At 43.9% G+C, this 14,083-nt stretch overlaps 1 protein-coding gene across 7 annotated transcripts in view; it reads right to left on the bottom strand.

The window, feature by feature from the left end:
• The window catches only part of ARHGAP26 (Rho GTPase activating protein 26), a 423,503-nt gene that overhangs the window by 276,329 nt on the left and 133,091 nt on the right, over positions 1 to 14,083 (bottom strand). For all 7 annotated transcript variants that reach the window (XM_077326941.1, XM_077326940.1, XM_077326943.1 and 4 more), the window contains one exon: positions 12,014 to 12,108. In XM_077326941.1, coding sequence (XP_077183056.1) covers positions 12,014 to 12,108 — 95 coding nt within the window. The remainder of the gene's footprint in view (positions 1 to 12,013; positions 12,109 to 14,083) is intronic.

The raw sequence follows: 14,083 nt of genomic DNA, 5'->3' as shown, positions 1-14,083 counted from the left end.
AGGTTTGATTCAGGGTCCACAGTTGGCCACAGACTGAACCCCAAACTAAGCCAGGAGGTCTGTTTATGAACCAGACCAGTTCATGTGGTTTGTGGACCTTCAAGCACTGCTGAAAGCCCAAAAAAGAGCTAAGTGTAGGGGGTAACTAGCTCTCTGCCACCCAGCTGTTCTGTGCTGTCTTACAGTACTTTTAAACTGCAGAAAAAAATCCAAAAAAACAGAACTTCCTTTTCCCTTTCTTTTGCCCACCATGAATTGTAGCCAGTAGAAAGATAGGGTGCAGGGCCACGAGGAAGGCATTTCATCCCTTCCATTTAATCCCTTATTTCTGCTCTCTGCAGCTTCTCATGGGAAGCAGAAAGCCGGGCCATTTAAACAAACAACTGAGCAGCGGGGAGCTCCCAACAACTCAGTTGTTACTCCTGAAGAGTAGAAAGTGGAGATTCCATGTATTGTTCTTATGTTATTATGTAAACCGCCCTGAGCCCTCGGGGTGGACGGTATATAAATATAATAAATAATAAATTAATTAACCTGCTTTTTGTGAACTGTCACAATCCACTATGAATTGCACCAAAATTCATGCTAGTTAATTCCAGTTCACAAACTGGTTTGCAAACCCCATACAGGCCAAAATTCAGAACAAACTTTGGTTTGTCAGCCAGTTCATGCCCACTCCTACTACATTTAGTCAACAATAATTAATTTGCAGTTCAGAAGTTTAAGAAAGTGCTTTATGTATAACTAGATATTAAGCCCGCTGTGGCCAAAATACAGCGGGCCCTAGCAGGGTGGGTGGGTGGAGGGATGGGCAAAGGACGGAGGAAAAGGAGAAAGAGAGACAGAAAGACAGAAAGAAAGGGAGGAAGATAGAGACAGAAGAAGAGGGAGAGAAACAGGTACCCAGAAAGAGGCAGATGGAAGAGAGGGAGGAAGGGAGAAAGGGAATGCTGGGAGGAAGGGAGGAACAGAGTAAGGTAGGTGGCCTTGGGACCTTCTGCCGGCTCCAGGGGCAGGCTCGGCTGCCCCAGGGCCCGGCAGAAGGCTCCCTGGGCAAGGGGAAGCCGGCTGGAGGACTTACCGCTGGGGAAGGCTTCTTCCTCTGAGCGGCAACTCCCCGGCTGGCCCAAACGAGGCTGGGCCAACCAGCCAATGGGGAGCCGCGCTTTGCCCTCAAGTGACTGCTTGGCCCTCAAGTGACACTCGGAGGGCCCAATCAGGAGCTGCTTTGCGGCCCCTGATTTGGCCGTCCGAGTTTTTATCCCGGACAGGGCCCGCCCTAACTCCTCCCCACGTGCCCTTACTCCTTTATTCCTCCCGCTCCTCCGGAGCGGGGGGGGGGGGAAGGTTTAAAGATTTTCTTTTTCAACATTCCATTCAGATTGCTTATCTCAACCAGGTCTATAGCTGTACTTTCTTTACAAGTTTCACTACCAAACTCTAGTTTCACACTACTGAGCTCCACATGCAGCCAGCTTGGGCTTGCCACAGCACTGATAAAGTTGTTCTGATTGAATAGTAATATCAGGGCTCTCTCAGCCTCACCTACCCTAGAGAGCGTCTGTTGTGGGGAAAGGGAAGGGAAGGTGATTGTAAGTTGCTTTGAGACTCCTTCTGATAGAGAAAAGTGGCATACAAGAACCAACTCTTCTTCTTCCAGTGATATTACTTGAATTTGGGACAAAATTCATATATAACTAGCTAAGTCTGTACCTGAAAATTAGTACAGTCATCAGTAGCCAGAACCAAGCTCATAGCACGTCACTAAAAAAAAACCCTGGTTCCTTCCAGAACATGGGTACTCTTTGCTACAGTTACAAATCTGTATGGGACATACATCATTAGTAAAACAAAAGTCCTTATAACTTAATAAGGCAGAAGTGCAATTGGTTTTGGATTAACTATGGCTCATACTAATACACAAACAGTAAATTAAGTTCAGAATAGGGGAGAAAGGGGGGAATTCACACACAAGAACTTATCCTATGACCCATACACTGACTGTTTCCACACTGGGAATTTCACTGCCCCAGCTCCCATGCAGGAGCAGAAATCCTGGGCAGATGAGATGCACTGGGCCAAATGCTCCCCCCATGTGAGAGCAGGAAGAGGTGGAGCAACCTGCCCCAACCTGCCTCCAGCTTGCAGCCTGGAACAAAGCCTCCAGAGGGAAAATGGCCTTAGCCCTGATTATCATTAAATTGCTTCTATTCTGAAAGTCCAGGCAGTACCAATGACAAAAGCTGAAGATCATGAAAAAATACCGGGTATTAAAAGGGCAGACACCATTCTATTTTGATCATAAATGGAGAGCATCACTCTAATAACTGAAAAACAAGTTACTTTTTTGTATCTTCAAAATTATTATCATGCCAGTGCATACACTTTCTTGTGCCCCTCCACGCAGCTGACCATGGCCTAACAAAGCATCGCTCAAACATCCATCTCAAAATCTGAACATGGGCAACAATCCAGTAGTAATTGAGGCATTCTTGCACTGCCACCTGAGAACTATAGTTTGCTCCAGTAAAGTCTGTCCATACATCAGCCTGATAAATAATGCTGACTGTGCTGGTGTGATTGGTACATTCCACTGCTGCAGCCTGGGAGCTGTAGCTTTATCCAGTAACTTCTGAACATGTTCCAATATGATGAAAACTGCTCAATGACATTGAATGTATGGTTATAGAAGTAGCAAATATGCATGACATGTGTCTGATTTGAGGTGATTCATAGTCTGGCCACAATCACCCAAAGGTGTATGTAAACCAGCAAGAAATGGTGAGAATGCACCAATAATAGCTGCCTAGCTATTCACCACACTAGATGTAAAATGACTTGAAATATTACTTGTGGTTCTCACAGGAAAAACACTACAATTTTGAAAAAATATCATAAATATATACTTTTGAAAGCACAGTTACATGGTCATAAGCCTGAATAACATAGAAGCAAAATTATTTATTTGCTATGACTTGCGGTTATTTTCAAACAAATCATCAATTCACTTTTGTATATTACTTGATAGGAGTGTGCACTCAGAAATTTGTGATCAAAAACAGTGACCCAAAATCCCTTGTTCAGTTTCAGATCAGAAATTTCAGGTATTGCAAACTAAGGAAAACAGTTTTCAGAAGATGAATTATTTTCAATACTAGATTATAATCATGTGACTCAAAATAAAATTGTTTGATTAGGCAGCTATACTTCCTTTTCTCCACAGGTTAAAAAGCCCAAATGTATTTCCTCAAGAATATGAACATTCTCCCTGCCTTTAAACATGAACTGCCTGAGCACATTTTGTTTCAGATTGACTCAAAATGCTTAAATAGACCAAAGATCACTCAATATGAAAAACATAACAAAAGTGATCCACATTAATTTGGAAAGAATTAAAGGGACCACCACAAACACATCTCCTTCTTGTGTAGAGCACTGGTTGAGCTCAACACCAATGTTGGATTCCCTAAATGTAACATCTGTGACATTACTTATTTTCTAGACCAGCTTAACCAGATACTGCATACACGGCCGCCACCTACAGGCAGAACCATTACCCTCTCCCCCCCCAAAAAAAAATTGTTCATTTCTTATTTGATTTATAAATAGTTTCAATGGCTAATCTCTGCTGAAGTTTTCCAGCGAACATGTAAGGAGGCCTACTATAGTAGAGACAACACTAGGTTTGCAGTAAAGAAAAATGCCACGTGTAACAAGGCAGAGTAACGAATAACCCATAGATTTATGGGGATGACATCACTGGCAAGCTGTTTGCATTCTCCTGCACAAGCACATAAATGCGTTTCAGTTTGGCTTTTCATAAGTATGTAAACAGAACAGAATGGACTCTGCTGATCACGCTATTCCCTTTTAGGATCAACTGATGATGCATCTTGTCTCCCATCCCCTATGTCCCCCAACTCACTTTAATGATGAATAACCAAATTACTGGAGCATACTGAAAATAGCCATCATAAATATGATCTAATCCGTAGTCCTTAATGGCAGAGGACGGAAGCAAGCAGGGAAAGGGGGAAACAAATGCATACAGAGACCTGAGTGGGTTAGAACAGGCCATAGCTTTGTTGATTACAGCGAAACTATTGGTGTGGCATAGCACAAGATTCCAGGCATTGGCTGACCCACCTGCCAACCGATGAAACCTATCCCCACACCACCTGCTGGTGGGAAAACTAGAATTCCAATTTAGATGGATTCACATGGGTGCAAGCTTCTACATGGCATAAAACCAGGCATCAGGCTGCCCAACATTTATTGAAGCAAGGGGCATTTATGAGCACCCCACTCTTCTATAGTGTTGCTCATTAATGGCATATTCTTCAAACCGCAGGAGTGAGAGGATTTTACAGCACTAATGCTGAGAAGCATCAGGGAATGACCAAGCCATCTGTCTATTCCCCTCTCCCCCCCCCTCCCCGCGTTAATCCTACTGGTCACACAAAACACAAAACAAGGCAACTAAAACAGACCATCTATATTTCCTGATCTGGCACCACCGTTCCCCACCTCACCCACTCTTATTATACTCCAGGTGCCAGCTCATTTTATCCTCTCAGTTTACTTTACAACACCAGGATGAATTCCATTACATGTCACTCAGCAAGTGAAATGACTGAAAAATAATGCCAACTTCTGTTACCAAATGAGTGCCAAATTCCACTGCCAGAGTAAAAATTCTTTACTAATGACCTCTACTGACTCTCTACCCACAGAGCTGCTAATCTGAATACTGTGCTCTCACTGTTCTTGAATGACAGATTGGATACGTTAAATATAAGACTGCCATTATTTCTCCATCAGGTTCAAGATTTAATACTAAAGAATATTCAAAAGAGATAGTGGAAATTCTTATTTCATATTTCATGAAATTCATATTTCATAAATAGGTTTTGCTCCAAATGAGGTAACTACAGTGTCTTAATTAAAAGCTTGAGATTTTTAGCGAAGATGAAAAGCTTAACTAAGTCCTTGGTTTTGTTTGAGATTTAAATTAGAGGCAATTCTTCCCATAGTCACTATCATTGGTGCTGATGCTAATTTCCTCACATTCTCTTTGCTTAATTCCTCCATGTCTCCCCTACTTCCTGCCACAATTTCACTCTACTGCAGGTTCAGCAAGACACAGCCACGTTTCCAACAGAACCCCTCCTCCCACTCTTGAGAGAGAACCAACTTAAATGTTGGCCTGATTTCTATCAACCCTGAAGAGTTGCTATAACCTTCCTGGAATATGCAAGTACAGCCCATAAGTGCATGAGCAACCCCAAATGAAGCAACCAGAAGTTTCCTAGGTCTGTTTTAGACCAAGAACACTGCACAGATGGAAACTTTAAGTTCTCTCTCCATATGCACCATGGTCCTGATAGTTTCAGATATCCATTCCAATTGGGAACTCAGCAAACAGCATCTGCCTCAGAGTCCTTGTTGTCATGTCCCCGTGTCAGACTTAGGTGTTTGTACAGGGCTGGAGGTGGGTTCCGACTCTCCACCCCTCCCCTCTTTCCTGTTTACACTTTGCCTCGCCACAAAGGGCAAACAGTATCTCTATGTTCCCCTTTGAAATGTTGAACAACCCTTATTGCAACTAGGAGTGGAAGGCACATAGGTCCTTTGTTCAAACTGTCACTACTATTTCTTTGTGATGAACCTCCAATGAAGCCTGTTCCTGTATGTTCTTTCTAATAAAACAATTTTGATCAAGAGCCTAATTTTCTGGGACTTTGCTCTGTTGGGTCAGAAGGTAAACTTCTGGATGACCGTTTCCGTGGGTCCAGACAGTTTGACAAAGACCCTTTCAAATTCCTGTTAACCTTCTACAATCCGCCTGCCTCCCAATCATGGCAGCAGCAGCAGCAGCAAAAGGGGACTCATGGGAACCTACTTCCTGAAAATAAGCATATTCCCCAGCAGCTCAAGGAACTAGCGCTGATGGATGCTCTTGGACTCTCCAGTATCGAGGGGCTGGTGGCCGAGGACTGGGCTGCCCGCCACCTAGGAGAGTGATCTAGGGCACACAGAGTGCGCTTGGCACTGGGACTGTGGTATGCTCCCCTGGCAAGAGATCACTGAGTGCCAGTTCCCAGCTTGATCACCCTCATAGGATCCGACTATACCAGTTGTTGGAGCTAGGCCTCATGTGGGTGCACCAGCGGAGTGGGACCTGATGATAACAGAGCACTCAGCGCTTCATCATGGGTTCATACTATGGGACCTGCCAGCAATCAGTGAGGCACCCCTCCGTATCTTGAGAAAAGCACGGCTTGGGGGTACCTTCCAGCCAGGTCAAGCCTGGCAAGGAGGCCATCAGTGGGGGTCCCACCATGATGGTATGTGCTAAGGACTTTGGGGGTACAGTCAACCAGGTCTGGTCACTCCAGTTGCAGTTGAAAGAGGCCCATTCACAGCTGAAAGAAGCCCACTTTCTACCATGTGACTATCAGAGTATTCCCTCTCCTCCCATGGGGTTGGGGGAGCCCCACCAGCATGATTTTAGGACTAGCTGATAAGCTCACCTATTTCCTGTTCCAAGCCACCAGTTTCTTACACGACTGGGGGGCCAGCTTCCCTAATGCCAAAACGGTGATTCAAGTCCTGGGAGACAATCTGGAAAGGGAGGCTGCAGAGTGGTGGGTGACGCCCCATGAACTTCAGGGTCCTAAGTTTACTAACTTTGGGTTATTCCGGGCTGCTCTGGAGGAACTCTTTGGGAATCCCTTCCATGAACTCAAGGCCAGGGTTAAACTGCAGCAGCTCAAGCAGAGGAGCCTTCCACTTGCCCAGTACAGTACTCACCTCTGCAACCTGTTTGGAAGGTGGGAGGACTCACAGATCCAGTTCTTCCAGAAGGAGCTAGACACCACCACCCCATTATTGAGGGGGTGCTGGCCAACGATGACTCAGCCACTATCAATTGGTGGTTCTTGGCAGCGAGGTACACCAAAAGCTGGCTCCAGTTGCTGAAGTTGAGGCACCAACAACAGGGGGTTACCCGTACTACCAGGGGTGGTGGTGCAAGGAGCCAGCAAGCCCTCAATTCAGCACCCAGTGACAGGGATCAGTGTAGATCCCAGGGACTGTGTAATTGAGAGTGGAGAAAATGGTCATTTTGCAGTCTCAGGCCAGTGTACATGAGGGACCATCTTGCTGTCTATATGCCTCAAAGAGTTCTATGCTCCGCCAACTGGCCCCAAGAAAGCTCATATGACCTTAACCAGAACTAGAGCATTCTCTGTCCTGGCCCCCACCTGGTGGAATGAGCTCCCAAAAGAAATCAGGGCCCTGTTGGACTAGCACAGTTCTGCAGGGCCCGCAAAATGGAGCGCAAAATATCAAATAGAAATAACTGCAATGGTAATGATAATAATAATAATAACAAGAGAATAACTATTTAACAGAATAACAATCACACAGATCCATGGTTGTTCAAATCAGGTGCATGGATTCCCGGGAGGGTGGTTCAGGGGCCCAGTGGGTGTTGTATGGCACTAAGGCTGTAGATGCCAACCTCAACCAAATGCCAGGCAGAGGAGCTCCCTTTTGCAAACCCTGTGGAACTGTTTTAGTTCCATTAGGGCCCTGATCTCCTCCATGAGTTTGTTCCAGCAGGTGAGAGCCAGGATAGAGAAGGCTCTGGCCATGGTTGAGGTCAAGCGGGCTTCCTTGGAGCCAGGGATCAATAGCCAGTTGGAGGTGGTGGAGCACAGGGGTGTAGGCAGAAAGGCAGTCCCTGAGGTACACTGGGCCCAGATGCATATGGCCTTGAAGACGATTACCATAACCTTTAGCCTGATCCAAAATCCAACTGGTAGCCACTGCAATAGTTGGAGGATGGGCTGGATGTGGGACCTCCATGGTTTTCCTGTGAAGACCCCGGCCACCATGTTTTGGACCAGCTGTAGTTTCCAGATCAAAGTAAGGGCATGCCTGTATAGAGTGAGTTGCAAAAGTCCAGTCTAGAGGTGACCATTGCATGGATCACTATGGCTAGGTGTTCCAGGGGCAAGTAGGGTGCTAGTAGTTTAGCTTGGCAAAGGTAGTGGAATGCCAAACACACTACTCTTGTTACCTGAGCCTCCACTGACAGGAAAGCATCCAAAATCACACCCAGGTTCTGGAGCAGTGAGCCATTGATAGCTGCACACCATCCAGGGTGGACAAATGCACTTCCTTGCATGGTCCCTTCCTTCCTAGCCATAGAACCTCTGTCTTTGAAGAACTGAACTTCAGATGACTCTGCTTGAGACATTTTGTCACTGCTTCCAGGTAGCTGGCTAATGCTGCTGTGAGAGAGTCAGGGTGGTCATCCATCAGGAGGAAGAGCTGGGTGTCATCTACATATTGATGACATCCCAGTCCGAACTTCCACACCAGTTGGGCAAAGAGGGCACATGAAGATATTAAATAGGATTGGAGAGAGGACCTTTCCTTGCAGGATTCTACGTGTGAGTTATCGGCAGCTTGGTGATCTCTCTCCCCTCTGTCTATGGCCCTGGAGAAAGGCGATCAACCAATGAAGGGCTGTCCCCCATATTCCAGCAGCGGCGAAGCAGCGAGCCAGAAGCTTATGGTCGACTGTGTCGAATGCAGCCTGTGTCGACTGTGTCGAATGAGAGATCTAGCAGTATCAGCAGCACTGACCCACCTTGGTCCAGTTGGTGACAGAGGTCGTCCATAAGGACGACTAGCGCTGTCTCTACCCCATGGTCAGACCAGAAATCTGACTGAGATGGGTCTAGGATTGTAGTTTCTTTCAGGAATGCCAATATTTGATCCACAACAGCCCTTTCCACCATTTTCCCCAGAAACGCTAAGTGCAAGAGGGGGCAATAGTTGTTGGGCTCTCACGGGTCTAAAGATGTTTTTTCAGTCATGGGCATACCACTGCCTCTTTTAGACCCTCCAGGAATTCTCCCGTTGTTTGTTTCATGTTGTTACTGATTTATACTGGAATTGTTTCATGTTCTCCCGCATTTTATGTAAACTGCCCTGAGCCACAAAAGAGGGCAGTATGTAAATACAACAAATAAATAAACATAATGGCCTTCATTTGTTCAGTGGCTATTTAAAAGAGAGAGAACTTTTTCTATGAAAGCACTGCTGTTACAAAATGTCCCCTCAAAGACATTTTCTGGCACAACCATTACTGTCATATAGACATGATAAACAGAATCAGTCTGACGGTGCTTTTAAGAACAGTTAATATTAATTGGCTGTAATCAACTCCTTTTTTCTCTTTTCCTCGTTACTGCATCCTGTTCTCCCTTTTAAAGTTCTGGATTAAGATTGTTGAGATAATTATGGGGCTTCCTGTGAAGTGTTCAGAAGCTTTTACCTGGTCCAGAATCTGAAAGCATGGTTATTAAACAGAGCAAACATTTGAAAAAATTCCTGGCCGGTATTCGAAGATTTCCATTGGATAGTTTAAACTTTTTCCGTACGGAGGACACAAAGCTGTGCCGCCACCTGGTTTTTGATCTAATGGTAGTTGCTCCAATTTTTCCCACTTCCTAATAGGAGCTGCTTGTGCCCCGATTTGTGCTGCCGCACAAGGCAGCCAACAGACAGGAAGCCAGGGTTTCCCGCTGTCATTTAGCTTGTCAATCATTGAGACATGGTAAGAACTTCCCAATCAACTTCCAGGGCCATTTGAGCACCCCCCTCCAAGTCCAAAATCTTTTTCATAGTTTAAAAACAAGTTTATTGTGTTATAATTGAAAAATTAAAGAAATGCTCCTCCGTAACTTCCACAGCGCGGCTCTTTCTCCCACTCCTGAAGTGGGAGGTGGTGGGAGTTGCAACCAATTCTCTTTCTTGCAAATCCACCCCCCCCCCCTTTTGCAAGATCACTTCTTTTTCTCCCTGGCATCTACAGCATGGCTGTGGAGCTCTGGGAGATTTCTTTTTTTAATTCAACACAATAATAATGTAACAGTGTAATAACGCAATTCCACAGTTTCATAAATAAAATGGTCCCCATGGTTTTAGATGCCAGAATGGCAGGTGAGCCAGAACAGGGGCTGTGGCTGTAGATGCTGGTCACGGTCTTCTTGCTCGCCAGCCCTATAATGCAGTGGTCCCCACCCCCAACCTTTTTATCACCGGGGACCAGTCAACGCTTGACAACTTTACTGAGGCCCGGGGGGGTAGTCTTTTGCCAAGGGACATCACCGCCACCTGAGCCCCTGCTCCACTTGCTTTCCTGCCGGCGCCCCTGACTTCCCTCCGCCCACAGGGGGGCGCTAGCAGCAGCTGCTGCTCAGTGTTATGCCGAGGGGGAGCCCCAACTATGGCAGCCGCCGGAGAGCACCAAAGGTGAGCCGGCGGCAGAGTGGCAGGGCAGCCCCCGAGGCAGCAGCCTGGAAGGAGAACAAGGAGGAGCTGCGGACCGGTCCCAGTCCCCACCAACTGGGGGTTGGTGACCACTGCTATAATGGATGGCGGAGGGGGGGACAAAGGCCAGGGAAGAGACATGGGCAGTGGCAGCAGAGGAAGCTGATAAGGAGCCCTGCAAAGAGAGGTGGAAGGAAATAGCTGAGCTGGTCTACGTGCTGGAGCTGCACAGGGTTGAACTCCCATCCCCCCCCCTGCCCATGGCTGTAGATGCCAGAACAGCAGGCGAGCCAGAATGGGGGCGGGGGTGGGGGCACTGAGGCTGTAGATGCCAATTGCAGTCTTCATGCCAGCCTGTCGTTTTGGCATCTCTAGGCTTCTGGTCAGTTTGTAAGGCTAGAATCCCTAAGAAGACCTCTCAGTATTATTCTAAAATGCCTACATTTAACATATGTTAAATATAGTTTTTTAAATACCTTTTTGGTTTATTATACAAGGTTGAGATCATTAGCACTTTTGAGGGGAATATGTCCACATTGATGCTTGATGCTACAAAAAGTGTGAGTACCTCGTTACAGCAGTAAGCTGTGTATTCCATTAATTTTAAGCAATAGTTTATTATCAAAACATTGTTTTTAGTCTGTTATTCTGCTAACAGTTACTTATTGGAAGAAGACTGAAAAAGGAAAGTTCGAAATGGGGAGTAACCGGAGACCCATCTTATCTTATCCAGTCACCAAATTACTTATCATCAACCATGCACAAGACTTGAACATGTTATGTCTTGTTACGTTGCCTTCAGTTTACTATGTAGTAATTTATTGGCTATTATGACATTCATCAACTTTGCATAAAATTTGTATATGGTTGTAATGCTGCCTGCCCAATTTGTATTAGTTTGAATAATAAACATTCTTGCAGATTTATTTGTTTGTTTGTTTATTTATTTGGATTTTATACCACCCATCCTTTGCAGCTCTGGGCGATTTACATTGAAACATTATCTAACATTGCATTTAATGTCAATCTAACATTGCACAACATTGTATTTAAGAATGTTCTTTTCTTATTATCAGTGGTTTTGTATTATATAAGGTAATATAATCCTTTCTTGGATGTATATAAAAACATAAGAATAAATTTTTTGACATGTAGGTAACTACCACTGTATTAGCATATCTCACAGAGTTTTTTCTTATTGTTGTTTGCCACATTCACCACTGTGACCTCCACTGATTTATTACTGGCATTTGTTTTATTATTGACACTCTTCTTGCAATGGATCATTTTTAAGCATTTGTTGTTAGCTTCATTGGAGCCTTGTGTATGGTAAACAGAAGTTTATTTTAAAAATTTGAGTCCAGTGGCATCTTTAAGACTCTGGGTATAGACTTTCATGTCCATGGGAGCTTATACCCAGAACTAAACTTTGTTGGTCTTAAAGGTGCCACTGGATCCAACCTTTATTCTTTTGCTTCAGACCAACACAGCTACTCACTTGAATATATTTAGATGGGATATAATAATTTTTTAAAAAAAATTGTTAAGTAGTGAGTGATATTTTATGAGTTTTAATTGATAATTGATTTCTGAGTGAATGCATGCAGTTCAAGGAAGAGAGATTTATTCTCGTTGGATTTACTGAGGTAAAGACAAAACTCACCGATCCACTGCTTCTACATCAAAGCAAAACCTCTTATCTATGGAATCAGTTTTCCGACGTATGCAAGACTTGAGGGTAATGGCTTCATCTTCTCCCTGGCAGAAGAAGCAATGATCAGGACATGAAAAACAAAAATTTACACTGAACAAGTTGCTCTAAATCCCAGTCCTGTTAACTGTGTAAGTAATGAAGCTACTGTCTAATATAATCACGGTTTCAGCATAACCAGCAAATTATCCTTCCTAAATTTACACATTTTCATTGTGAATATCCCTCAATCTTAGAACTAATGAAACAGGCTCTTGAGTACGGTAGCCTATGCCACAGTAAATTTCTTAGTCTGTAATGGTTCTATAGTAAAATTTCTTTTAAAAAATTATTTCTATTTATTATGTGTTAAAACATGCCCATCTTTTCTCATAATTCAATCCACATGATTTTTATTTGAAGACTGGATTTTGCAATTTTGCCATAATCTTCTACAAAATTTTGTGAAACACAAGCAATAGACTGAAGCTATATACCACAGACATTTAAGCCATATTGCCTTTATTCGGGGGGGGGGCACTTTAAATTGTTGTCTTAATAGGATCCAAAATATCAATTACATTCTTAACTGACTTATCATATCATCTGTTCCACATAATATATTTCTGATAAGGCCTTGGAGGAGGAGCATGTCTTATGGCTTAACAGCCACTCAGGTCAACTGTCCCACCCCTGAGTGCCTCCTCCTCCAACCAGCTTGCCTGTCTGTCCAGCAGCCAGCCAATTGCCTTCTGTCCACGATCCCTGACCACCCTCAGAGGTTTCAGATCCCTGCTGCATAAGAGCTGCCCCTGCCAGTGGGTTCCCTTGCAGCCTTTCCAGGCCCTGGGGGGAGGGAAAGGCCATCCACGGAGTTCTTCTTCCACCACCACCCCATCTAGCACCCGTTGTATTCCTGAATGCAATGGGCTTGGCCCCTAGCTTGAGCTATAAAATAAAGGCAGAACAAATACAGAGCCTTCAGTCTGATATAAATGTAGCACATTTATGTTACATTACTGTGACTATGCAAAAGCTGATACTGTTTAATTTACTCTACCTTTACATATTTGCCCATTTTCAGGACACAGTCCCAGAGTATTATTGACTGTACATCATCACTAGGAGGGATTTTAGGTTTTGGAGTTCACTTAACAAATGAAAAGCTTTGGTACATATGGGGATTAACTCTTGATTGTTTAAACATGTCAGGGCTAACTTTTTCAAATCCTCCCAAACGTTCTTTTTAACTGTATCACTGCTTGCCTTTGGTGACGTATACATGTCAGGATTATATTTTAAAAGATTTCATAAAGCACATTGTGGCAGAATCAGTCACATTTTGAACTTGCAGCCGAACTGTGGCACAACCATGTTACGATGTCAGATTTGTTCCGTGATTAAAACAAATCCAGAAAAACAAAAAGTAGGTATAAGCACCACACCATGTAAAGATGAGTCAATGATAAATATGGAAAATCAAAGTTTATCCAAACCATAATTCTCATACATGGCCGATCACTATATATACTATGCAGCTGCCCTGAGCCGACTATAGAAAGGCAGGATATAAATATTGTAATAAATACTACTAAATAATATTTAATATTACTAAGTAATATTTAAGAATATTTTAATAAATATTACTAAATCTTACAACATATTCTGCAGTCCTCAAGTTCTTTATAACAACTGTTCCAGAAATCAAAGCAACTCCTAGAAAGAGTTGGTGATGATAGAACCTCTGAATTACTGGCACATTCAAACATGTTCACATCTAGAATTTTACTGCAAGCAGAAAGGGAAAAATCAGGCCTCTTCCACTAAAGAAGCCATTTTTGTAAAGAGCACTAGATGCATGAAAAGTGGTAATTTAGAGCTGAGGGATGACTTGACCCAGAAAGGGGAATAGGAAAAAAACCTATTTTAAACAGCAGAGTTGCAGATCCTTATAGACGTAGGAGGATTTGCCAACTCAAATGTAAATAAGCAAAATGCTACAGGGCAAGACAGAGTGAATGTAATGATTCACCCATAACCAGT

The sequence above is a fragment of the Paroedura picta genome, chromosome 3, assembly GCF_049243985.1.
Source record: "Paroedura picta isolate Pp20150507F chromosome 3, Ppicta_v3.0, whole genome shotgun sequence".
Lineage (NCBI taxonomy): Eukaryota > Metazoa > Chordata > Lepidosauria > Squamata > Gekkonidae > Paroedura > Paroedura picta.
Note: the sequence above shows the minus strand (reverse complement) of the source record. Positions and strands in the feature narration are given on the sequence as shown.